The sequence below is a fragment of the Cyanistes caeruleus genome, chromosome 2, assembly GCF_971803275.1.
Source record: "Cyanistes caeruleus chromosome 2, bCyaCae1.hap1.1, whole genome shotgun sequence".
Taxonomy (NCBI): domain Eukaryota; kingdom Metazoa; phylum Chordata; class Aves; order Passeriformes; family Paridae; genus Cyanistes; species Cyanistes caeruleus.
In genome coordinates this window covers 80,830,842-80,857,300 of record NC_141702.1, presented here as the reverse complement: position 1 = coordinate 80,857,300, position 26,459 = coordinate 80,830,842, and the positions used below count along the sequence as shown (strand labels likewise).

At 38.7% G+C, this 26,459-nt stretch overlaps 1 protein-coding gene across 4 annotated transcripts in view; it reads left to right on the top strand.

Annotated features, from left to right (window-relative positions):
- Positions 1–26,459, top strand: part of KIF26B (kinesin family member 26B) — a 277,653-nt gene that overhangs the window by 191,588 nt on the left and 59,606 nt on the right. For all 4 annotated transcript variants that reach the window (XM_086878160.1, XM_086878161.1, XM_086878163.1 and 1 more), the window contains 3 exons: positions 20,628–20,834; positions 22,424–22,517; positions 24,680–24,942. In XM_086878160.1, coding sequence (XP_086734286.1) covers positions 20,628–20,834; positions 22,424–22,517; positions 24,680–24,942 — 564 coding nt within the window. The remainder of the gene's footprint in view (positions 1–20,627; positions 20,835–22,423; positions 22,518–24,679; positions 24,943–26,459) is intronic.

Here is a 26,459-nt window from a genome sequence, read left to right as displayed (position 1 = left end):
CAAGTTTTTTTCTATTTTGGAATTCTGTAGACTTTCCGCACTTTGTGGGAATCAACAGCTGGTGAGGTAGGACCTCAGCAGGGCTACAGTGCCAGACATGGGACAAACACAAGTCACAGTCACAAGTCACAGTTTTAGTGGGATTTAAGATTTAAGCAAGGTTGTCAAGTCTTCTATGATGCATGTAGGACTGACTGCAGTTCCACCTCATCTCAAGCTCCCCTATGGCCAAAACTACAACTCCCAGTTTCAAAGCCAGGTGTCATGTCCTCCTTGCTTGCTGCCCTGCTGACTGATGTTCTAACCAGCTGTGCCTGGTGTGTTGGGCCAAGGAGGAGGAGCAGTGCACCTGGAGCAGCACATTTCCCGGACTAGCTTTGGGGTCCTGCACCATGCAAGTGGATGTGCAGCTGTCCCATGCACACAATGTGCTGTTACGTGACTCAGCACACAGAGTTTCATTTACTGGAACAGGAAAAGATGAATCTAACCTGACATCTGTTTTTGACTCCCTCAACAGACGTTTTACAAGAGGTACATCATACCCGTGTGGGTTTTCTCTTGACTACCTAAGCACACACTCAGAGTCCTACACCACGTAAACCAGTCTTCTACATCATTGTAAAATTGGCTTTGCTGCAGAAAAGTAATGATTTAAGCAGCTGGGAGTCATAGAAAGAAGAGTGAGAAAAGGAAGTTACATTTCTGTCTTAATGAACATTTTTTAAGATTATCCCAGGCAGAAAGATATTTATTTGATAATTTTGTAATTTTGCAGTGTAAGCAATTATTACAGATGAACTCATGCTAAAAAATGACCTTTCAATTTTTTTACTTTTTTTTAAACTTTTTTATTTTAAAAATACATTTGGAACATTTTCAGAAGGCTGTTTATAAAAGTATGGAAACTCACAGCTTAGGGGAGAGAATATTGATTTTATTATTTTCTGTAGAAACATACATGCACAGACAGAAGCCAAATCACTGAAACAGTCTGAAAAACAGATCTGCTCCAGAAAAGCCTTTGTAATTAGATTAGCCTTTGGCCTGGCAGACACTTAATAAAGTTCTGTTAATACAATGTGAGAGAGCTAGTAAAATAAAGAGGAATTTATCATGGGCCTAAATGCAAAAAAAGTCCCAAAACCCCTATTCTTTTCTAATTTCACAGCAGTGAATCCTCTGGATAAATATGCTTATTGGCTAATCACAATAAGGGTGTTAAACTACAAATGCTCAATCATCAATCTCCATATTTTTTTGGGCAGTATTTTAAAAATCTTTACAGCTCTCAGATGAGGCATATTTCCCCTCCATCATGTACTGAAATATTGATTGTTAGTGGCTGTTGTTGTTTTTATCTTTCCTATCAGTTTGTTCAGTGTTATTCCTCTGCTTTTCTAGTCTGATTTAGAGAAGAAGATAGCATATAGGAGTAGGTTATGGTCCTATGACCTGAGGAAAACAGAGCTTAAGCTGTGGCATAGCACACAGGTAAGAGGGGAGAAGCTTTGGCAGAGCTCAGCAAGGACCCACTTCCCTTCCTATTCATCTGAAGGCAAAAGGAATTTTATCACTGGCCTCAGCAGCAGCCTTATTGGGTCCTTGAAGGCTTTGAAAAAATCCCCCTTCATCTCTGATTACTGTTCTGTGTGGTGTCAGTGGGAAAGTATGCATCTTCTGTCAGTGCAAAAGATGGCTCCGTCCAGAACTCCTTTTCTCTACAAATTAATATTATAGTACTTCTTTTGTCACCATGTGGCTGAAGAAACTACAGCCTTGTCCATTAAAAACAGCATGAGTTTGTTACGAATGTAGACAAATGGTACAGTAGGTTAATGCAGTAGTCTACCTCTGGACATCTGGGTTCACACCCTTGCTCAGACCTTGTGTAAAAATGAGTCTGTAGTCCCAGAGGACTCCTCAGCACACCTCATTCACAGTACTCACAGTACTCATGCAAGTTTTGGCAGGTTTCCATCTCTCTCCAGAGAAGACTTAGGACTGGAATAGCATTAGAGCTTTTCCAGGTGAGAAATTAAGAATGCTGATAGAGAACTGCAAGAAAATTGCTCAGACTCTGCTTGTATTAGATGAATAGAAATACCACCAATACCATGCAGCATTTTTTGTGCTTGGTTGGACACTTACAGAGTGCCATTTGTTCCAGACAGATATGGTTCAGCACCTTTATGCCTTTCCTGTGGTGGTGGGTTGATCTTGTCCAGCTGCAGAGGGGACTGGTAGAGCAGCTTTGGTGGGCACATGGCATCCAGTCTAGGTCAGACCAGCACACCTGTATGCCTGAATGATACTTGTAAGGAAGGTGAGATCCTGGGATTACTTAACGCTTACTCTTTCAGTAATTTAAAGAGTAATTTTGCAATTTGCGTATGAATAAAATTACTATATTGTGTAATGCATTACTTAAAAAAAATCCATAAAATTTATCAGGAGACAGTAATTTTTAGCCCAGTTATGTCTTGGATTTACTGACGGTCAGATGCTTAGGGCAGAGAGATTAACTTTTCTTTTTAAGATACTTCAGTTTCTTACAAAGTAATAATAGTATGTACCTAATGAGCCACAGCAACTTGAGTTGTATATAAATGTAAAATGGAATGGAGGGAATCCTTGAAGGCATTGTGCACAGGTTCAGCTGCAAGGACGTCATGTAGATCCATAAAAACTCCTGTCTATAACTGGCAAAGATTAGGTCAGTGGTCTCTACAGTCCAGTCTCCTGATGCCTCTATCAAAGGCCATTGCCAGATTAAAGGACATTTTAAACTCAGTTGTAGACTGTGAAGCAGCACTGGCTGGGAAAATGAGAGGAAGATTTCGTTACTAATGGTTGTGGACAATTAGGTGACATGGTGTGGTAGGAGGTTTGGTTATTAATGCAGTAGTGAGCATTGTATATTGAATGGAAATGCTTTGTATTAACATTCTTCGAGTTCTCCTGCTTGAGAATTCAAAGGGAACATGGGATGTTCGAAATAGAGAAGCTAGCTTCATCTTCCTTTCATTCACAAACCTTTGCCTACCAAAGTTCCCAGGATTTTTAGTTCCCAATATATGGTGGGTAGCTGAACTCAATACAGGGACGATGTCATATTTGGGGGAATTGTATTGCCAGCTGGACTGGTCAAGTGTTTGGCCATCTGGAGACTTTCTTCCTCCTCTTGACTGAGGGCATCAGCAGAGTCAAAGTAATTTTCTGTGTTCAGATCCTGGGAGAGATATTCAGCCCTTGGGGAAATGGTGCTCTCTAGCCAGTCTGCCTCTTTCTTTGCTAAGGAAGAAGTCCAGCCCCTGATTCCTGGCCCAAGATATGTCCCTCTTTCTAAAGAGTTTCACTGTTGCTCTTAATAGTCACCTCTGTTGTGAGATGCTGACTTTTTGGGGTTACTGTGACAATGATCTTCCTTTCTTAATTTTGCTCATTCCTAATAGTGAAAGCTTTACAGGCTGAAAAGATTCCACTAATCTTCAAGAGTCAGTTGACTTAAACAAGTCAAGGTCCTATGATTATCTAAACTCTCTGAGAGACGGTGTGTCGATAAAATCAGTGAGCCTGTTTTGGATTTTCTGTGCATATATATCGACATATATTAAAAAAAAAACAAAAACAAAACAAAACAACCACAAAATGAACAAAAAAACAAAACAAAAATCGTCCCATGATGTTTTTAGAGAGCTTATATACTTCTCCTCTACACTTTTATTCTTATGCAGAAACTATTTGCAAAGGGTTAATAATGATTTCTATATGCTTTTCGACATTTATATGTAAAAAACATTCCTACTTTTTCCTTGGAAAATGTAGATTTAGAACAGTATACTGTGTGTCTACAGAAACTGCAGAGTTTTCTTTTCCTGCACAAAATTTGATGTGTTGAATTTTAGGCTGGATTTTGGGGGGCATCTTTTTTTTAGAAACAAAACTTACTTGCTTCATATTAAGATAATTATTTTTTTTTAATGGGAAAATGTAGTGTGTGGCTGTAGACTTTGCCCTGAATTGGCATTTCTAGAGAGAGTAATGAAGTGTAGATTAACTCTGCAAAATACATGTTAAAGTACTTTAAAAAGATAATATATAAAAAAAACCAAAACATAATTGTGTGCTTTATAGGTATCAATTTGCTCAGTGTTACTTTCCTCAGTTTTATGGAGTCTAGTGTAAATATTTGAAAAATAATTGGGGTTTTTTTTGTTCAGCTTGGATTTTCTTAACTCTTTCAGCACTTAAGTATTTAATACGTGTCCAGTCAGTAGGTCTGGTCCTACTAAAGCAACAACTTAGTTTTTAATGTCTGGTTTTTGTTTGTTTTTTTTGTTTTAATGCCTATATTTCAAGATAGCTGCTCCCTGCCAGGTTATGTTAGTTGCCAATATTCATCTAATTGGATTATTTAAAACTGATTGTTGAAAGTGGAACTAATGACTGAGCTAAAAAATAGCTAAATTTTTTTCCAGTCCATTGTTGCTTGGTTGGTTTATTGTTTGTTTTTGGGTTTTTTCTCACACCCCCCAAAAAATTGTGTTTACACTACTCTATAGGTATGGAGTATTTTAACTTCATAATTATTTTCTGTTTATGTAATGCATCATTTAAGCTATATTTTCAAAGTATTTTTTTTTAAATCAGAGAGGAAAACACTGTTTTACCAACACAGACTTTTAAAATGAATCCAAAATAATTTCAGTATTTATTGGAAAATTTGAGTCTTTCATATTTTTGTTTCTATTCAGATAAAACAAAATTTCTGTTGTGAAAAAACAGAACTTCTGAATTTTGAGTCTTTAAAGATGTAACTGAAAGTTGTCAAGTTAAAATGTAATTTATTTCCTTTAACCAAAAGAGCTTCAATTGTGTATTTTAACAAGATACAAATTTTCAGTTTGGGTACATGTGAGAGTCCTTCTGCTACCCAGGAAAAAAAGAAGGCATTTTGCAAAATAGGTTGCCTGATTTGAGTTTGGAATTTTATCTTCAAGGAAATAAAAGCTAGGTTGTAGATGTTCAGCAGGACAGGCTTCGAGTTCATCCCTGGCATTTGAGGTAGAGAGAGCAATGTTTCCATGCCTTTTGTAGGTGTTTGCAGCAGTGAGCTGACACGAGTGAGTGACTTGGTCCAGCTGTATCTCTACCTGTATGGTCTATAGGACCATAGGATCCAGAATGGCTTCTTTGCCCACAGAGTCTACAGTTTCTTAAATGGGCTGAGGTTTGTTTCTGTCCTCAGAACTATTCTAAGGTGATTGAAAGTTTTGGGTTCAAGTTGCTTTTTCTTTGAGGCTCATGGTAATACATCACTCAAGATATAACGTACCAAGTATTAGAAATTTCTCTCCTGTGTTAGGCTACAGAAAATCATAACATACTGAACCAGCAAATAAACTACCTCTTTCTAAAGGAAATCATAGGAAAGCCAAGGCAGCTGGTTCACAGAGCATATTCCTTGTAGCATATTCAGGCATTGGCGTTCCTTGCTAATGGTAGAAACTTTTCTGCCTGTTGAACTAGTAGTAGAGATACTGAGTTGTTCTTATCTGGAAGTCACTGTTGATTAAAGGTATTTTCTTCCTCATGCCTTTGCCCAATCTGGTCACTTTCAGTGTTTTGGAATACATTTCAGAGGATGCTGCATCTGTGGATGTTCATGCAGTAAGAGACATAGTAAATTAGGCTTACTGTGCATGTCAGTGAGCTATACAGAAATGATTTGAACCATGGACCACAATAGTTTGGAAAGAATTATTATAATGTGTCAAGTCAATAATTCACATTTTAGAAAAACCCACAGTATAAATTTACAGTTTGGATTCATTTTACAACCTGTGAGACCATTAATCAGGGCTATGTAAGGTCTCCTAATGCAGTTTTATATAATCTGTATGTTTATGTTTTGACATGATGAACTGTAACATCATAATTAAAATAATATTAAGGGTATCCTGAATCCCACAGTATCTGAGGACATCCTGAGACAACCATTCCGTTGAAAATGTATCTTGTTTTATCTTATTGCACACAGAATGGGTCAAGTCCTGAAGTACCTTGACAGAGACTGCATTTCTTGAAACATCTATACAAATTGCTAGAAATTAATGACAGAATGAATTTCCTTTACATTACATGCCATACATTACATAAATTTCCTTTTCATATGCAATGGTAACCTTACCAAAACCTGTACTGGATATTTGCTAATGTGCATTCATCTGCAGTCAAGTAATTTAACAGAATTTTACAGAATTCAGTGCAGCATTTAACAGAAATGCAGGAAGAGCAGTAGTGTAGAAAAAGCAGTGTGTGAACCATGGCATGTTATCAATTATTAGCTTTGTCTTATGGAATAATCAGAATCAAAATCTAGATGTAAATGTAGCCAAAGTTAAAATGCACACTGTTGAAAAATCTATATCCAAATTTTTCATTTGTATAGCAAAAATACTGTGTAAGAATGAAAAATACTTGACTGTTGAAAGATACTTGACTGTTACAGGTAAGCACATGGCTGCATGGTTTGCAGCACTCACAGATGAGTGTTGCTGTGAGCACAGTCCTTAAAAAAATGAAGGACTAAAGTACAGCTTTAGTAATGGACATCAGGTGATAAAGGCCACTTTAGACATGTAATTAAAAACCCATGCTGTTAATTTTTCACCTTAATAGTTGTCATAATGCCTGTTACTCTACCACAAGCTTCCCAGCTGGACAGATTTGTGCTCCGTTCTGTCTAAATATAGTACTGTCAATTCCAGGAACTATTTGGAAGGTTTTGTGTACTGAAATAAATGACAAGTTGATCCAAGTTAGGACTTTGGCTCCACCAGTGAAAATCTGAATATTGTTGTGGTTGTCATGGCATGACTCCGATTTGGATTCTGGCCCAGCTCTGGCCACACTGTCGTTCTGTGCTTCTCACGTTTCATACTGATGTATATGATCAGTCTGGCTCAAGTAATTCCAAGACATACCCTTTTCAGGTTTAGTGGTATAAAACCATCTGTCACCAGAGAGACAGGCAGTAGATCTGTCTCCTTCCCTAACACACAGCACTGATTTAGGATCACATTAGATTTGAAGTTTGAATATTTCATCAAAGTTCCTTCTGTGCTGCACATTAAAAATGACTCTGTAAGTGTAATTTGTGGTAGTACCTTCTCCCTTTTATCATTCTGATAATGTTTTACTTTGCTTATTTGTTCTGCCTGTGGTCTAATCTGTTGTGGGAAGATGCTTTTTAATCTAAAAACAAAAAACAAAACAAAAAACCCAAACAAAATAACCCCCCAAACGAAATGAAAAACCAAAAAAAGCCAAACAACAAAAAAATGTCATCTTCAACCCCCCCATTTTTCCCTTCATTAATCTCTATTTTGTGATGAGTGATAAAACCTTACAAGCATCAAAGAACACTTTTTTCCTGATACTAAGCTACAGTAGTGACAAGCATAGAGGATGAATTATCTTAACATGAAAGATCCCTTTGTTGCTCAAGAAAAGGCTAGTTGCTCCAATCATTTGTGAAGCCTGTGCACCGACTGCTACTTTTATAGTCATTGTCTGGCATGCAGTGCCACCAATGACAAATAGCAGTGTCACCACAGAAATTGTCATAGGTGGAAAAGCATTGTTTAAAGAGATGGATTTAGAAGCAGGTTAATTGGTGTAATAGCTAGCGTATCTCCAGTAATACCAACAGAGCTGCAGGCTCTCTGCAGGAATTGTTGCTCAGCAAAGGCACCAAGGCATCTAAAGTGGACATCTTCAGATTTTAGAGATGAAGCAGCCAGCTCTGTCACCCAATTCAGAGAGCGACGGAGCTAAAGAACTGTGACCTGCCCACCCTCATCAAGGTTCTCCACTTGTTCTTATCCACCACCAGATTGCTCTTTCTGTCTGCATCAGAAAAGAGAAATCAAATGGCCAGTGTAGTTCAATCTTGCTAAAAGTGAAGCTTTCTTAAGCAGTTCCTAACTGATCAAGAAGCTGATCTTTAGAAAGTAAGGTTACAAAGCTATTGCATTCCCCATCCTGCTGCATCCCAGGTAAAATGAAAGGAGCCTTGCTTGGATATGTACAGGCCAGGATGAGATTATGCTTAGCTATTTAAATAACATAACTTGAAAACTGAAAGCACTATACTCAGGATCTGAGAACTTTGCCATGTAAAATTTAAGTTTTTAAGCCATGTGAGACTAAAGCAAACTTCATTAAACCTCTCTTTTCATAATCTTGCTCAATTTTCTGAATTGTGATTATAGCCCTTAACTCTTGCTACTCTATGTATTTCTGGATGAGAATTACCAGCAAAGGGGCTGGAGTTACCTTGTGCTTCCTTGTTAGACCATTTATTGAGAAATGTAAAAGCTTTCCAAACCAGCAAAAACTACTTGTTCCTTTGATACATGCTGCACCTAGATATCTGGAAGAGATAAAAGTGCTCACCCTTGTCTTGGTTAGTAATGTTCTTATGATTACCTTGTCAACCTGAGATTTTGAAACTGAAAAACGAATGCATTTTTGTGTTTGTATTAAGCAGCTCAGCCTGTCTAGAATTACAGCGAGGATTGTTTTAAAAGCACACCTGGAAACCAAGTTAAAATAATCCCATGTAACTAGCAGCTTAGGGACAAAGTACTATTGTGGAAAAGTTTTACTTTAACAAAACTCTGGTAAAGACTATTGCATTCATACTCAGTAAATTGTTATTTTGTGGAAAAATCTAGTTATACTCAGTACAAAAAACATGTTTTCAGGACTCAACACTGTATGTTTTTATAATTCTTGTGGACAGCAGCTGCAGGCTATCAGCCTGGACCCTTGATAAACGATTTTGACATTTCCTGCAGACACTCTTCATGAAAAAGGCCTTTTTATTTATTCTCAAATGTTGAATTCTGCATTATTGATCAGGTGCCATTCATTATAGGCTGCTACTTGCTAGAAGAATTACACAGTTCATAAGTTACACACAGCAGAATGAATTATTCTGTTGACAAATAGCAGTACTAAAGGAATGTTAAGGTTGCATGGTTTAAGCACTCAGAAGTCAGAAAATGGCAGTTGAGGTTGAAGATGATGGAAATTTTGCCCAAATTAAGATTGCAGAATTACAGCTGAGGACATGTAGAAAGCCTACTAACAGGCACTGGATATACATTCTAGGGCAAGTGTTTGGTTACTGATCTATTCATAAATATTGCTGTTATTTATTGCAACATTTAACAAAGCAGCAAACAGTGGATGAAATCATTAGTGGTAGGGGTCACAAGGCAGATGGCTCTTCACTGGCTGTTTCTCATTGCTATAGAGTTGCATTTATCAATGAGGAGGGCCAGTGACAATGTTATGCTGTTATATTGCAGCTGAGGGTAAAAGAAGTTAGTGGCTCTCTGTGACAGGAGACACGTTCCATTTGTCAAAATACTGTTTGCATTTAGCTCCCATCAGGGGCTCCCATTCAGTTTTATTTCTCTTGTTTTTATTTGTCTGCCTCTCTGATTTGGTATAATTTTTGTTCTCTTTATATTTAGTACAAAATAAAGAACTGCAGGAAAGCAGTACATTCCTGTGTCTTGGTTCTGTGGTCAGTCAGGCCAGGATCAATGCTAAGCAAACAGTAGCATCCTCATTGCCTGCATACCTGGATCTAGACCACAGACTGACTCATTGGAGGCTGTGGCTCTCTCCTGATAGTATGTGTTCCTCCCTGTTTGCATCTTAGGATGCAAGTGATACATGAGCCATACAGGTATTGGCAAAGCAGAGTTTGGGAGGGAGCAGAGGGATGGCAGTGCAGCCCATCACAGTGGGTTGCTCATGGGGCAGAATGTTGGATCACTGTTGGAGATGGAATATTATGGAGTTACATGAACCTTCAAATGTATCTTGTATGACCTTGTCTTCTCCTGTTCTAGGTCCAATAAATAATTCTGTGTGTTTCAAGGTAATGCAGAATCAAGCCCCTCAAAAAAGTTTGTTGTAAGGATTTCTGTTAAGGCTCAAAAACCCAGCACTTTTAATTTGAGATAATGTATAGCATTCCAAATGAATCTCAAATTCTGAATGGGTACTTGGGCTCTGAAGTTATTGTGCCTCCCTGTACCACTGCCAAAGATATAAGCATGAGGGTAGCATTAAATAGGATACAATATGAAAGAAAAAGTAAATTTAATATTATGTTTATGCCCTTGTAAACGTTACAGCCTGGAGTTATGGGATAAGAAAGGGAAGAGCCAGAGTTCAGGTAGTCTGTTCAAGTAAAGCACACTTTTCCTGGGATCTTAGATGATTCATTTACTCTTAGGCTTTATTTCTGCCATTGAAAATTAAGAATAATTGTAAATATATGTCTTGATCCTGTCAGAAGACTGCAAAGCCCTGAGGGGTCTTCAGGTGAAATCTTCATTAACAATATAGATCATATCATTGCTTGGACTCAGGTTTTATCATTTCCTCATTTTCCAAATTTAATGTTACTGCTGGTTGTTCCTAAATAAGGTCAAATCCTCATCTCATCTAATTGCAGGTAAATAAGGAATTATTGCTGAAGTCGGTGACACCATAATGTATTACATTCCTCACTAAAGCATTTAGCTCTGCTCCTTGAAGTTTCTACTGATTGTTTCATGCAACATATAGTGCTGGAGGCTGCTTAAATTCCTTCTGGAGTCTGGATTTCTCCTCTGAATACCCAAGCACTTATTAGATACCTCCCCTATATTGCCTAATATAATGATTGTACCCCCTTCCATTTATAAAGACTCTCTTTCACAATGTGACCCTGTGCTTTCTTTGGGATGTTTTCCTCACTATGAATTCCCATATTTCTAGTTAGAACAATCTCTTTTATTTACTGTCTGTCATTACCAATTGCCACTCCAAAGTTTTACACATTTTTTTTTTTTCCTCCCTTATATGCATTAAACTGCAAATTTTCACTTCTGGCTCGGTTTAAATAATGTAAATCCTTGTCTGATTGTATTGCTGCTTGTTATTTATGGTGCCGTGGTGTACACTTTTATGTGCGGACTGGGGAATCTTCTTCTGTATGCAGTCATGGAGATAATCTTTATAAATAATGGAAAAGCTTACAATTGTGATTATACATCCCTTTGCAATACCTGTATATCCTTTGTTTCTCTAGCACTGAAAAGACATCTCAAAGACATGTGAAAGGGAAACTTTGTCTTCTATCTGCATTCTTTCCATAGAAATTCTTGTTTCCTTAGGCAAAAAACCAGAGAGCCGTGTCCATCTTGGAATTTCACATCTCCTGAGAATATATAATGTGAAGCCCTCAGTGCTACACTTTCTTTAATTAGTGGTAAGAAGACCTGCTGCTTATACTTACCAAGCTTCATCCTATGCACCTCTTTCACAGCTTCACAAAAAGGGAAACTGGGGTTTTAAGAAATAATATGGCAGACATAATTATCAAGGCACGTGCTTGAGATACTGTTACTGTTGATACTGCATCTGCTTTATGTCAACACCAGTCTCTGTGACAGCTCAGTCATGTTTTGCTGGAAGGGCAAGTTTCTAAGAGGAAGCTTAAATAAGCAAAGCAAAGTTCTCTTCAGTCTTTCTGCACAGCAGCAGGATAAGAGGACAGCCTATGAGAAGGAGCCAAGTGACTCACCCTTGCTGGCTCCCTCCTCCCCAGGGGGCTGATGGCAGCCTTATGCAGGCAGCAGGAACGACAGCAGCCTTGTCATCAATCATGAGAGCAGAGAAGTTCCTTTAGAGAGCCTGCCTTGCTGATGCCGCAAATGTGTTTAATGGGTTTGGCTGATCTGTCAGTAGGATCTGTAGATATCAAGCCAGGTTGGAACAGAACAGAGCAACATATGGCACATCACATGCTTGGGAGACCACTCCTGCACAGACGGAGTTTCTTGTATTTAACTTAGAGAATGCTAAACATGGCTAAGCTGTGCAAGGATCTGTGACTGGGACAATTCTGTGGCTTAACGATGGCAGGCAGCTCAGCCCCACACAGCCTCTTGCTCGCTCTCTCCCAGTGGGATGTGCAAGGGAATCAGAAGGGTAAAAGAGAAAAATCTACACGTTGAGATAAAGACAGTTTACTAGAAAGAGCAAAAGGTTCATGCACAGGCAGAGCAAAATAAGGAATTCATCCACTACTTCCATGGACAGGCAGGTGCTCAGCCATCTCCAGGAAAGCAGGGCTCCCTCACATGTAATGGCCATAAGTCTAATCATCTCCCTCTTTCTCCTTCTCCCCCCAGTTTTGTATGCTGAGCTGCCATACAGTGGGGGATATCCTTTCGGGCACTTGGGGTCATCAATCCCAGCTGTGTTCCCTCCCCATTTCTTGTGCGCCCACAGGCTCCTTGATGGCAGGGTGACATGAGAAGCTGTAATGGCCTTGGCTCTGTATAAGCTCTGCCCAGCAGAAACTAAAATGTCCCTGTGTCATCAACACCGTTTCCATCATAAATCCAAAATGCAGTCCCATACCAGCTACTGTGAAGGAACTAAACCTGGTACAGACTATAAAATCAATTAAACAGGAACAGGAGATATTCCTGCACACTGGCACTCAATCATCGTAGTCCTGCATTGTTAACAAGGTCCCTGGCAGGGTGTTGGGCACTTGTCTCTCCCAAACAATTCCGGGCATGGTTCTTAAATTAGCGTGGGCAAGGGAGTATCTTGCAGACTGTTGGATATGGCCTCACCATAGCAGAAGACAAAAATTAGAGGGAAAGTTTCCAGCTCCCCATTTTGTGCCAGGTAACAGTTTTTATCTTGTTTAATTTACTACCATAGATACTGTGTGCCTAAAGAGCCTTTTGAAAAAATTGTATTAAGTAGGAAGAAAGGAAGGGAGGAAACTCTCTAAACATAAACTTCATAAACTTCACTGAAGTGAACGGAAATATATACTTGATTTTGAAAGGCACCATGGGAAAGATGAGATCTTGAAATTCAAGGCAGAGAACTGTACTTGTACTATGCACAGAGAAATAAATTCTTGTCAGAGTGGGGAAAGCAGACTAAATTTTTGCAGTAGTGTGCTGGAGCCTTAAGTAAGCATCTGCTCACTGTACCAGTAGGCAGTGGGTGCATGCTTACATACCTGCCGTTCCACTGCAGGGAAGGCAAGATTTGCCAGCTGATCCCATGTTGTTCATGCTGAGACTGTTGAAGGCTGTTTTGGCTCGTTCAGTTCTTATGAAAATGCCACTCTCAGTGATGTTTAAATATATTCTCAAAAATACCCAAACCAAACCCACCAAAAAAAAAAAAATTAAAAAAATAAAAATAATTTAATCTGAGCACATGAACTGAGTTAGGCTGTTGTTGGTCCCATCATAGGTACAGGTATATGGAAAATGTCAGAAGCTGGGAAAAATCCTTCTCCTGCTTGAGGCAATACACAGGCTGCCCAGTTATGCATTTCTGAAACACAGACTTACTTTAAAGAGATCATAAGGAAGCAAAAGGAAAGCCAGGAGCCCATCCTGCATGTGGGGAGCTTTAAGAAGAGGCTTTTTTCCGTGATGGGATAATCTTCATTTCTTTGGTTGGTTTTTCGGTTTTGTTTTTGTTTTTTTTTTTAATTTAATTTTTTTAAGAGTAGACGAAAGTTGCAGTGCTCTCTGTTAATTTCGAATTTAGTAAATGCTGAAGGAGGAATGTTAGAGCTGAATGGTTGGTCTGATGTATATGCTGGTTTCTGACAGTTTTGGTGCTCAGCCTTGTCTTTCAACTGTACCAAATCATAGTGACAAACTCACAGCTGCTGTTGCCACGAACAGTACAGGAAACCACTGAGCCATGCCATGTGACCTGAGTATATTTCATACCAGATTGTACTGAATTATTTAAATTCAGTAAAATTTAAAGTTGCATTGTCCAACCGAAAAAGTGTGTAATCATGATAAGTGCAAATTTTTTGAATAATGTGATTGCTGTTTGGATACAGTGTGCTGCCACTACTTCCCATTATTGCTAGAAGTCCAAATTAGTTTAACTGCTGTACAGGATAGGGTTGATGAGCTGGTAAAGCTTTAGGAATTACACAAGATAGAGAAACTGTTGTAAAAAAAGAGGAGACCGGCATATACTAATGCTATCGCTTTTTCAGTTATTTTCACTGTTTTTTCAAAGCATCAGTATCAGTAATATCAGCCATTTCCAGCAACAGCAAGAGTGATCAGGCTTATGTGTTTTCGAATTTGTGCTGAATCAAAGCACTGAAGCCTAGAAGTGTTACCTTTGTGAAAATAGAAAAAGAGGACAACAAGGCCTGTTTGCACATGCTTTCTGACCAGGTTACACTGGCATAATTCACCTGGGTTTATTGGTTTGTGTTTTTTCCTAAATGTGACCATATTTCCTTGAAAGCAATGTCCACTCATACAATACTGCATTTGTTGCATTCTGGGTCAGTTTGTTTATCTTGACCTCCTAGATTTTATGTTAGCATGATCAACTAATTGTCTCATGATCTGTACGAAAAATTCTTTAACATACTTAACAGGTGGTTTCATATCCTCTTCACACCGTAGAAAGGCTTCAAGCTTTATATCCTTCATGCAAAAGCATGTATGTGCACAAGTGTATGGGATGGTCTAGATTTTCTTGTGCTGTAGTACTTTGTGGCTGGCTACAACAAAAATGCATGTCTCACACCATTATTTACAACTGTAACAGTGAGAAATTACAAAACCTACTCTTCATTAACCTCCAATAAGGCTGTTCCTACAGCCAGTGATTGTCATTACATTGATGGAGTGCTGAAACAGCTCAATAGTCCTGGCTGGCCTGTGTCTCCTGTGACTGCATTGCAGCTCCTGCCTTCCACCACTACCCAGAACACATCCAGCAGAAGCCGCTCAAATGATTGATGAGAAAAGCAGCTCATAAAGGCAAGCGCAGTGCCTGAAGCAACAGCTGTCTAGCCTTGTCCCTGCAGTAATTAGATAAATGAACCCTAAATGAAATCTTACAGGCAAGAGTAGAAGGAAGTTATAATATCCCCAGTGTCGATCTCTGCTTGTCCTGCCTCATTCCAGTCTGTATTTGTAGCTATTCGTGTGTGATACAGATTTGACACAGCTTATGGCTCCCACTTTCCTTGCTCATTTTGCTGCAGGTCCTGCAGACAGACCCCTGTGGGCACAGGAGACATGGCAGTGTCAGTGGCTGGACTCTGCTTTCTTTTTTTTTTCTTTCTTTGGCACCAGTTCTACTTTGCAGAGTGTGCTGAACTTTTGTCCTTCTCCACAGAGTATGAACATAACTAAAGGCCTGCGACAGGTCACAAATTGAGTTTATCTGGGGAAAATCCTGCAATTAGCAAATTCCTTCTTTGAGAAATAATAGATGTGTTTATAGGGATGCATTAGATAAAAAAAGGAGAAAGAAAAATGGTTCAGGCAACTGAAATTTTCATAGAGTTGATTAAAAGTTGTATGCTTATTTTTACAGTACAGTAGCATAGTGATAATACAGCAATTCCTCTGGATCTTTCCTTGATGCTACTGAATGGTACCCATGAAGGAACCCACCAGTACCAAAAATTGCTGTTTGGAGAGAAATTTATGAAAAAAAAATAAATATATATATATATATATATTCAGAAAATGTATATGCTTTCAAAAAACATTGCATTTAACTGAAATACACACACATATGTGTAAAATAAGTACATAGACAAATATACAAAAACTCCCTCAAAAACCTGTTGAGGAAGCCTGAACAGTACAGCTCTGATTCTGCTTTTATTTGTGGCATTTCACATCTGGAGTAGTATTGTGGAATTCAATGACTGTAGAAGTCATGTAAGAACAAATCATGTGTTTGAAGGCAGGAACTGAAATGCAGAGAAGTAAATGGGGTTGCTGTTGGATTAAATAGTTGTCCAGTCCATAAATACTGTAAACTCCTAAGAGAAAACACATTAAAAAATGCTACCAGCATGAGCAGAATTAAGAAGTAGTATCCTATAAAAGGCACAGCAGTGATGCAAAGTGTCTTTTTATTTTATTCTCTCTCTCCACTCCTAAGGTAGAGTAATTCTTGCTGAGTTCAGCTGGATTTGCATGGGTGTAACATTAGATCAAAATTAGGCCCAGGTTGTTTTTTTTTACCAAAAGCTCATGTCTCAGAAGATTGCTTTAGTGTTTCCCCACAGAAACAGTCAGAGGTACATCTAAGGCTGGGAACTGCCAAGACCTGGAATTCAAACGAGAATTTCTGGCAGACTGAGTGGTCCCATTAATCGCAGGTGGTGTCTCTGAGACACGCAATTACAAGAGATTAGTGGGAAATTGTAGCAGTGGACTGAAGGAGTAATGACACATAGGAAGTGAAGCAGAAAACCTTCTTTCTTCTTTTTAAAGAAGCTCAGTTTATACATTTTTAAGTATAAACTGCAAGCATAAAGTATTAGCATTCTTAAACTTCACTCTTCAGTTAGTTTCAATTTAACCATACAGTATTTCTGAGTTCCCCAGAGCAGCACCGTGATCTTCAGCCTGACTGTTCCTTAAATTGAGCTGAAATCTTTTAAGTTCACTAAGTTCCTGTGCTATCCCCATAGCTGGCTGAGTTACATTTGCCCATTCTTGTGCTACCTCCCCTGTGGTGTGGATTTTCAGGGACCAGCACAGACTCTGAGCCTCCCCTGCTTACTCCCAGCTATAAATTGCATGAAGGACTGTGAAACAACAGAGCAGAAGGCCATGGTCTCCCATCATTTCTACTGCTGTTAGCTGATTGACTCTTGTTGTAACCACTGTTGAGAAACGCTTTGCCTGAATCCTTGTATTTAGGTTACAAGAGCAATAATGTTTTATAATGGGGTGTGGAAAAAATGGCTACTGCCAGTTCTTTGAGGCCAGGCAGTGGCTGAATGTCTCAGTGTGCCTGGCAGTGAAGTAAGCTGTGACTCTGCCTCCTGTACAGGTGGACAGTGTGAAATAGACTGTACCAAAAGCTCATTCATACTGCATTTGGATACAGCCATCAGGAGGGACCCTAGATCCCCAACCGCAGGCTGATTCCCTGACCACAAGCTTGCCTGTCTTTTTAGAAGATATATCTTGCTTAGATGTTTTAAAGTCTGTTTCAGTCTGCCTAGTTTATTGTGCCACCGTTACATATGTAGTTCTGAACGTGTTTGTCCGGACTGAAGTTTGCCTGTATTTTGCTTGCCCGTTGGGATTTTGTTATAGCCACAGCTCCCGTGGCGTATAGGGGACATATAGTCTGTACAGATGGGCTCTAATTGTTTTCTCAATTAATGTAATGTAAATCAGGAGTAATTTGAAAGGATTGCACTAGTGTGAAACTGGCCTAGAAGAACATTTTAGTGCCTACAAACTACCAGTTGAGTTCAAATAATCTCTTGTTACTGCTTGTATTCTGTGTCCATGACACTCATGTGCCTAGCTTTATTTTTACTGGCAAGTGATTTTTGCTGGAGACTGTCACACGGATCTGTGTGTGTGTGCACTATGGAATTTGGACCAGGCACTGTGCTGCCCAGAAAGAGCATTTTTATTATGCTTGGAGCAAAAATAATAACCTTAGGCAGCCTACAATGTAGGCATCTATATCTCAGCTAAACTTTTAAGATGCCTGTGGTGCTATAGAGAAAGCAAGAGATATTTGTGGAGTTCATCTGTTATAAAACAGAACATGCAAATTAAGTGCTAGAAATGTTTGTTCCTCTCTACTGCCTGCAAAGGGGTCAGACAACTGATTCAGATGGAGACAGCTCCTGCAGGCTGATCTAAAAGGGGGCGAGCAGAATTACCTATGATATGTTGTCCCAAGGCACGCAGACATCTTCATGATGAGTAAGAAGTGATCCAGCTAAGAGGATACCCACGTGTAATCGATATGATATTCCTCTGCCCTAACACATATGAATGTGGTCTTTTCCAAGGTAAACTATTCTAGGATTCTGTGTAGACATGGCACTTAGGGACATGGCTTAGTGGTGGACTTTGAAGTAATATGTTAACAGCTGAACTCAGGATATTATGGGTTTTTTTTCCAACCCATGTGATTCTGTGATTCTGTGAACCATTCCATCTCAAAACAAAAATCCCCAATATACAGGAAGTACAAAAGTTCATGGTAATAGCAGTATTTTTCTTGAGAAATGTCTATATTTTGCAGTGTTGAGGAGAAATATATGCTGTTTGATAGTTTCTGGGGCTTCTGAGTTGAGCACACTTATTTCTTTTATTTTTTTTTAGTGGAGGTTCATTCAGTTTATCTGATGCTAGTAAATTTTTAGGATTTCAGTTAAGCTGGTATTTTACTCTTGAGAAAGAGGAACCTGATGCTTCTATCAATATAGCAGTTGGAAGTTTGGAGGATTTGCAGTATTACTTCAGTAAGAAGTGCCAGGTATTAATCTGATTTTATGTGAACAGGTTTAAATCCAGACCCATGCCAGTGATATTATACCATAGCAAAGCCAGTGTAGGTGCTGGTAAAACTTCATGCCCATACAGCTTGAGGTCAGAAAGAATTCTTAGACTGCCTGTCTATGAAAGGTGATTACATTTCACACACTGTCCATTCTCCAAAACCCAAAACAACTTAGCCCAGAGTTTTCAGTTAACTCTCCTTCGCACACAAAGATCAAGAATCTGAAGGACATGGTTTCACAGCAGCCAAAAATACACATCGACTTATAGGGAAAGAGCAAAAAAAGCAAGTGAGTATTTTATTTAAAGTAGTTGAAGAATACCATTTATTTTGTTTTCCAGCAGATCAGTCTAATACTTGTGATATTGGTATCTACTTAGAAATGTGGGACACAGTGAAAGAAAGCCAAAGGCATATGAAGTTGAAAATAAGAAAACAGCACAAGATTGATACCGCTCTTTGTTTTCTTGCTCCCCATGGATTTATAGTTGTACTCTCTTCCTTTCCTGCTAACGTGACCAGTGCTTCCCTTCTGATCTTCCAGGAGACCTAGGGCTGGAATAAACAGACCTTGCCCAGCTCATGTGGTCTGAGCGGGTGTGTTGACTGCTGTTGTCCTCAGCAGAAGTCAGCTCAGCTTAGGGTTGGGTCCAGAAGAATGCCTTTGGCAAGACATTAGAGGTGGCTTTTTACAGTTAGAGGTTAGGTTTCATAAGCAGCTCAGTTGAGCAGGAGGAGAACACATTTCTACCCAAGCAGTATTTTTCCTTTTTTCCTCAGATAATTCTGTAAAACTGAAATTGCGTGGGCAGAATTTGTGCCCGTTTCACCATTTAATGACAACTTGTTTTGCCAGGTTAAAATACTGGAGTTAAATTACCAGTTTGACTCACTGACAGAGAAGATGTCACAGAAATACTGAATAATATCAGTTAATCTCTGGTCTCATTCTGTTGTCTTCAAAGGAGTTCTGTCAAAAATGAATCTTCCCAGATTTTACTTCTCAAAGTAGCTGATTTATTTGCATGTGAGATGAGCTTGGGTCAGCATGAAATGAGACCTACATACAATGAGCACCAGTCTCAGTGAGACCAACAGGAACTGCAGCCCAGCTTCTTGGGCTACAACCTCCTCCTGGAATGCGTCTGCTGTTCCAGCAGCAGATGTGCTCCCACCCTATGCTGACATGACCCTTTGTGGTCATTTGCATGCCAAATGTGGGTGGGTTTGATAGAAATGACATACGATTAAGGAGTATTAACATAAAAGTTCTGTCTAGTTCTAGTTGGTGTGAAAGCCAATCTGCTCTAGGAGAAGGTGTGTGCAGGTGTGACTAGAATTGGCAGAGGTGATGTTTGCCCTCCAAAGTCAGGAGCTGACATGCCTGCAGATGGTGAATTTATAGGGAAAACCAAAGCTAGATTGATTGTCATTAGTTCCACTTTCATCTAAATTGCTTACCAACTCAGCTAAGGATACAGCATAACCTCTTTAAATCTATGAAGATTTATTTTTGTCTCAGGAATAACATCTTATTATGTAGCTATTTAATGAGTTGTGAGCTAACATGTTTTAACAAATCTTTTATCGCTTATTACATGCACTCCCTTGATGGTAATTTCAAAATCTGACCATTAAAATGGGACTCTTTTCACAACTCTTTGATGATGGCATTCAGAATTCTGCATTTCATCTTTGTGTTTGGATTAGAATTGTAAAGGTGTAAATTATAGATCTGGCTTTTATGGGCTCTTATTGATCAGGCTGCTTGGTAGAAACCACAGCAGTTCTGAAAGCTTAGCAGTCTAGAATACCTTTCAGCTTTCTTAATTGGGCCACCAGGGTACAGTTAATTTTCAATTTATATTGAGGGTAAGACAAGGTGATGTAATACTTCCTCATTGTACTTGAGTAGCATCGACACTAAAACACCGTGATGTGCATTGTAATTCTCAATACACAAGTTGCTTGTTGAAATAGATTGAGAGTTCTGGCTTCATTCACTCCATAGTTTAGGACAAATTCTGCCTTATACTTCCTGCATGTTCACTGACTTCCAGTGAGACGCTATCTATAACAAACAAATATGGTTTGGTCAAGTGTAGCTGGAAAATTCATTCAGCATACCAGTTACAGAACAACCAACAGACTAATGAATTGTGCTTGTCTTTTTGTGTGTTTGCTGACAGGTCAAAGTCATGGTGCGCATTTCTTCCACGCTTGCCAGAGACACGTCTGAGTCCAGCTCTTTCTTAAAAGTTGACCCCCGTAAGAAGCAAATCACACTGTACGACCCATTGGCCTGTGGAGGTCAGAATGCTTTCCAGAAAAGGGGCAGCCAGGTTCCACCCAAGATGTTTGCATTTGACGCAGTTTTCCCTCAAGATGCATCACAGGTAGGCCCTGGATGATCAGAAGAGTTATCTAAGGAGCAGTGTGCACCAGAGACAAATTGACTTCTGCTGCAGCAGTAGTACTTTCAGTGCTTATACTTATATCAGGGCTGAATTTGGTCTGCCTGATCATCAATAATGAATTTGGTTTATTAAATTTTAGCTGAATCAAGGTGTTTTTTCTTTATTCTTTGCTGTAAATAATTTCTCCTAAAATTATTATTCAGTAAATGTGTTAAATGGTGCCCAATAGCCAAATCATCAATATTAATAACTTACTTTGTATTATAAAATATTATTGTTAGGTGTTTACAGAGTTGTGATCAGAACTACAGTTTAATATAGTCCTCTAATAACTAAGGGATCAAGGATTATTTTTACAGTGTTCTATTGTACAGTTTGCAATAAGAAGATGGGGATTTTAATCCATCTTTATTTTTGAGTATGTATTCAGGTTTCTTACCTTTTTTAGACTTTGGTTTGATAAACTATTGTTACCCAAATGTCATGAGGACAGCAAAAGAGTAAAGTAACATTGCAAAGTATAATTACAAAAAAAGACTTTTTTTGTAATCATAATTTTGTAAGGCTGGCTCTGTATTCATAAATCAGAGCTAGAACACTGGGCCATCTAAAATACTGTCCCAAAATTGTATCATTAGGTCACTCCCTCACCTAGTCCTGGTCCAAGCAGCTAGCATCTTGCAGACTAATGCCAGGATGCAGTTCAAGAGCTGGGCTGTGAACAGTGCCTTTCTTGGCCCATTTTATTTTCTGTTTTAGAGATAGTCTAGAAGTAGCCATGAACTAGGGTGAATTTACCTGATATGTTGTCGGATGCAAAGTGCTTCTCATCAAGCCCTAAACTGTGAATTCTAATCAAGTTTCATTTGCTGTTAAGCAGTTGCTGCAGGAGCACTGTCGACCATTCAACCTGCTTGAACTTTAAATCCAAGAATGCCTGGGGTAAATTTCTGTGTTGTACTTAAAATACTGCTACAGTCTTCAGAATGGAGTCTACTACTGCAGAAAGCTGAGAAGACTCATAATGTGAGGTCACCTAGCTAATTCCAAAGAGGCTCTTTGTTTCTATTACATCCCTTACTCACATGCTAGTGGAATTGAACTCAGTCCATAATTGGGAAAATAATTGAGCCTGCAAAAATTCCTCAGTGTTGGATTGTTTTTTAATCAAAACTTTTAAAATCCTTTTTAAAAAAAGTTTTTTTTTAAAAAACTTTAAAATTTTATTTTAAAATCCTTTGTAATGGCAGTTCTAACAAGCCAATATGTGTATTTTTTTAACTGCACAAAGGATGTTGATGTATCAGCAAATGAAACTTACTTGATCCAGAACAAAAGTCCTGCTTCATGTGCTTGCACAAGTAAAGCCATTCCCATCAACAGCACAGGTCACATGAAAGAGACAAGTAGGATTACACTTTTTGACACTTCAACATGGTATCTGGACCAGGGAAGACATTACTACCACTTTCTGGTGAAAATAATGATTTTCCTTATTACTGTTAATGCTTTTGTTTTCTTTCTTTCCTGTTTTTTAATTTTTTTTTTTCTCCCAATACCTGTGACAGGCTGAAGTATGTGCTGGGACTGTGGCTGAGGTGATCCAGTCTGTGGTCAATGGGGCAGATGGCTGCGTGTTCTGCTTTGGTCATGCCAAGCTTGGTTGGTATTGCTAAATTTCCCTACTCAAGCAGCAATATAAATATTTTTAACCCAGGATTGCTAGTCTGTAAGGTTAAGGAAAACAAACTTTCATTTGTCTGTGTATATTAAATTAAATGTATCTTAAAGTATCTGTGCATCGTCTTGTATTACATGTTCACTTCTTGCTTACACATTTATTCATTATATATTATTTATACACATTATATATATATTTATGCACATTTATGTATTTTCTTATTGTGTAAATGTTAGACAGCATGTTCTTTGGAACAGAAGTTACCTTTGAATTATTGATTCATTTCAGACCTTAAATATTATAGCAATTTGGTCTTAGACTGTCTTCAGTCATTAATGAATGGTCCAACAGTGACTGACAGTTTTCCAGATGTGCTTGGTGTTGCTGAGGGTTTGCCCAAATGCCACTTTGATCAAGCTGCATACTATGAGTATTCACTAAAGTACTTCATGTTTGTGATGATACTCTTATGGAGTGTGACTGGGCACTCAAATAGTTTGGTTTATACTCTACTCCCTGATTAGGCAACTCACTCATTACTGACCTCTTCCTACTGTATCTCCAACAAATCTTATTCTAATGGTTAACTAAATGTTACTGATGGATCAAAGTTCACACTTTGGACATGCTTCAATAACATTTCAGGTATTCATGGAAGGGCAATAAAAAGGCAAATCATCATCATTAACACACTATTATTTTGAAATAACTGGATTTTGAGAGTAACCACATGTTTTGTTCATGTTTATCTAATTGTACTTTGGCAGTATTGTGAATGAAGTACTTCTTGAATGAAGAGGGGTTTATTGCATGTGTGCAATGATCTCCATTCTTTACTGTCTCAAAGATCCACACATGTACACATATAACTTAGAAGGATAATTCAGTTTTGCAGGTGGTAAAGAAGATCAAGCTATATCAGGCGATGATTATCCCAAATTACAGGCAACAAAACCTGGAGAGAAAGCAGGTCTGGTACGATGAATGGAGCAGGCTGGTGTTAGTTACAGCAGAAGGCCCCTCTGGACCTTCAGGCAGGAGTGACACTAGGATGAGCTCTTAGATATTTAACCCCCCTGTGACCTGCCAAACACAAGATTCCAAATGAGATGGAAAAGGGAGCCACCAGATAACTCAGGTTATAACTCAGGCTCTCACGAGTGCTACATGTACTTTAGAGAGGTATTCTAGCTGGGGTTTTGCTGAAGCACAAGTTGAGTCTCTGCAGTTGCTTTGTTAACCGCACCACCACCATTCCACAAACCATGGACCTACCCACACCTTGACACAGACATTGCATAGAACTATTCTTTTCACTGATCTTTTTCCACATAGATTCAACATAAGAAATGAAACAAGGTAAAGAAGCCACAAGTACTTGCCTGGAAGGATGTATACCTTTATCATTAGGCTTATAAATTTATGAGCTTTAGAAAACTTACCTAAAAACATTGTATGTAGTGACATCTAAAGCAGTTTAAGATAGTACTCTGTGTCTATTCTTAATCACCAAACTTTTACAGCAAAGACAAGACAGAGTTATAGTTGCGGAGTTAAAAAATACTTAACCAGAGGATGTTTTTGACCCAGCTGAAATTTTATTTGTTGTGGACACACTTCTTCACCAAGTGATCACATATACTTGGTTGGTTTTGGGGATTTTTTTCTGAATGAAAAAAAAAAAAAATCTGTGTGATTCTGGGACCAGGTTTATGTCAATCTCAACTCCAGCATTTGAAATACAATTTAGTCCTTTGAAGTAAAAAGGTATTGAAAGAACACCACACTTACAGTATTGAAAGCAGAGGCTTTTAGAGACCATAGCACTCCTGCTCTGCTCAATTCCCTCCATGATTCAATCACTTTGCTGCAGCATTGCAAGGTGGGGGCCTGCAGCACCCTGCCTTGGGAACGGGAGATGTCAGGGGAATGCCTGAGGTAATGATTTTTGAAAAAAGCTCAAGATTCCATCTGCATTTTCCCTGTCCTATTTGTCAACCTGCCTATATTTTCCCATTGCTGACTGTCCTTGTTGTAGCGAAGTTGTTTTCATGAAGCTGTGCAGGATAATTCTCTCTTAGCAGGAGGCTCTCAAGGTCCTGGGAATGATGTTATATTTTCTTCATCCCCCCATTCCTGACAGGGAAGTCATACACCATGATTGGGAAAGATGATTCCATGCAAAACCTTGGAATAATTCCTTGTGCCATCTCGTGGCTATTCAAGTTGATTAATGAACGCAAAGAGAAGACAGGAGCGCGCTTCTCGGTCCGGATTTCTGCGGTGGAAGTGTGGGGGAAGGAGGAAAATCTGAGAGACCTGTTGTCAGAAGTGGCAACAGGCAGCCTGCAAGATGGCCAGTCCCCAGGTGTCTACCTTTGTGAAGACCCCATTTGTGGCATGCAGGTGAATCCAAGATTAATTTTACACTATAAACAAGTAACATGACTTTTTTTGTTTTTTTCTGGAGCTATTGAGATGGTTCAAATTCAAGAACTACCCAGAGTATAAGTTTATAGACTTGAAAGTGTTTACTTTAAAACATGGAAGAACTTTATGACCTGCAGCTGCAGGGCCATCTGCTCTCCTGGCCTAAATATTTGTACCTCTGGTATATCTGATACTGAGTAAGAGCTTGTATTTGTAATAAAAAGTGAAAACATTTAGTGAAAACAAAAATTCACCTAATTCTTAAAAAAAACCCCAAAAAACCAAAAGTGTAATCTCTCTTTTAAAAAATAACAATCTAAAATATTTTCAGTACTGCAAAAATTGCTCTAGGCCATTAATGTGGCTGTTTATTTTCTTATAAACTACATTATTTATAACATTTGCATTAGCAGTGTTGTAGGGATCATTAATTGCTACTTATTAATTGCTGCCAAAAAGTAAATTCCAGAGCTGGGCAAGTCAAGAAAAACAAAAACTCTTCTCAGATTTGGAGTTTTAGCAGGAATGAGTAACTGGTTCATCTGTTTTCTGGGTAACTATAAGAAATTCTCAACAGTCTTTTTTTTCCCCCCCTCTCATGGTTTGAGGGGAAAAGAGACCTATTCTTTCATTTTGCTTTTTGTGAGGGAATAAATCTGCTTTTTGTATGAGTAGATGAAGAGGGAGCAAAAGAAGGTGCTGGAGCTTGAAAACATTCTTTCAGCTTGAAAGGCAAAGGCTGCTTCTCTTGAGAACCTGCAGAGCCCTGCTTATTCCAGAATGGGGAATGGAGGGAGAAGGGAACAGACCTACAGGGTCATATATCCTGTATCCAGCTCCAAGCATCTAGAGATCATGACTCACATCCACACGAGTCATGAACTGTGAGATTTTAAACAGCAAGTAATAAATTTTGTGTCTTATCTCTTTGTGGTTTAAGCTTTTTAGGCATACTTAGGTTATATTTTCCATTCTTTTGCATTCTGCTTCAGGACTATAAAGTTGTGTTTTGATTTTAAATAACAATTAGGGTTCTCATTTTCACTTAACTACTGACTTCAGCATTTCATGAAATACTTACTGTATCACAAGAGATCTCACCCTCTTGTATCCAGTAACTGGTGCAGTCTAATATATATGAGAGACTTGAGTCTGCACAGTTCCCGTTGGGGTGATGGATGGCTCAGTTAAGAATTCGCGTATGTACGTTGCATGTGTTACGTAACCGTGTCACAGCCAGCATCTCCTCAGAGCTTAATTCTTTACTAAGGTATTTTAGCACAATAGCAATAATAAAAAATATTCCATTATGGTAACTTATTTTCATACAGATACAGACAGTACAGCTATATACAAAATGAATTATTTTAGATCAGTGTAGAAGAGGTAGCTCTATGAAACATTTATTATCTCTGCAGTGTGAAAGATTGAATTAAATTGCAAGGAAAGAAGTCTTTTTATGTGTGCTCACAAGACATTCTGGAGTCATGTAT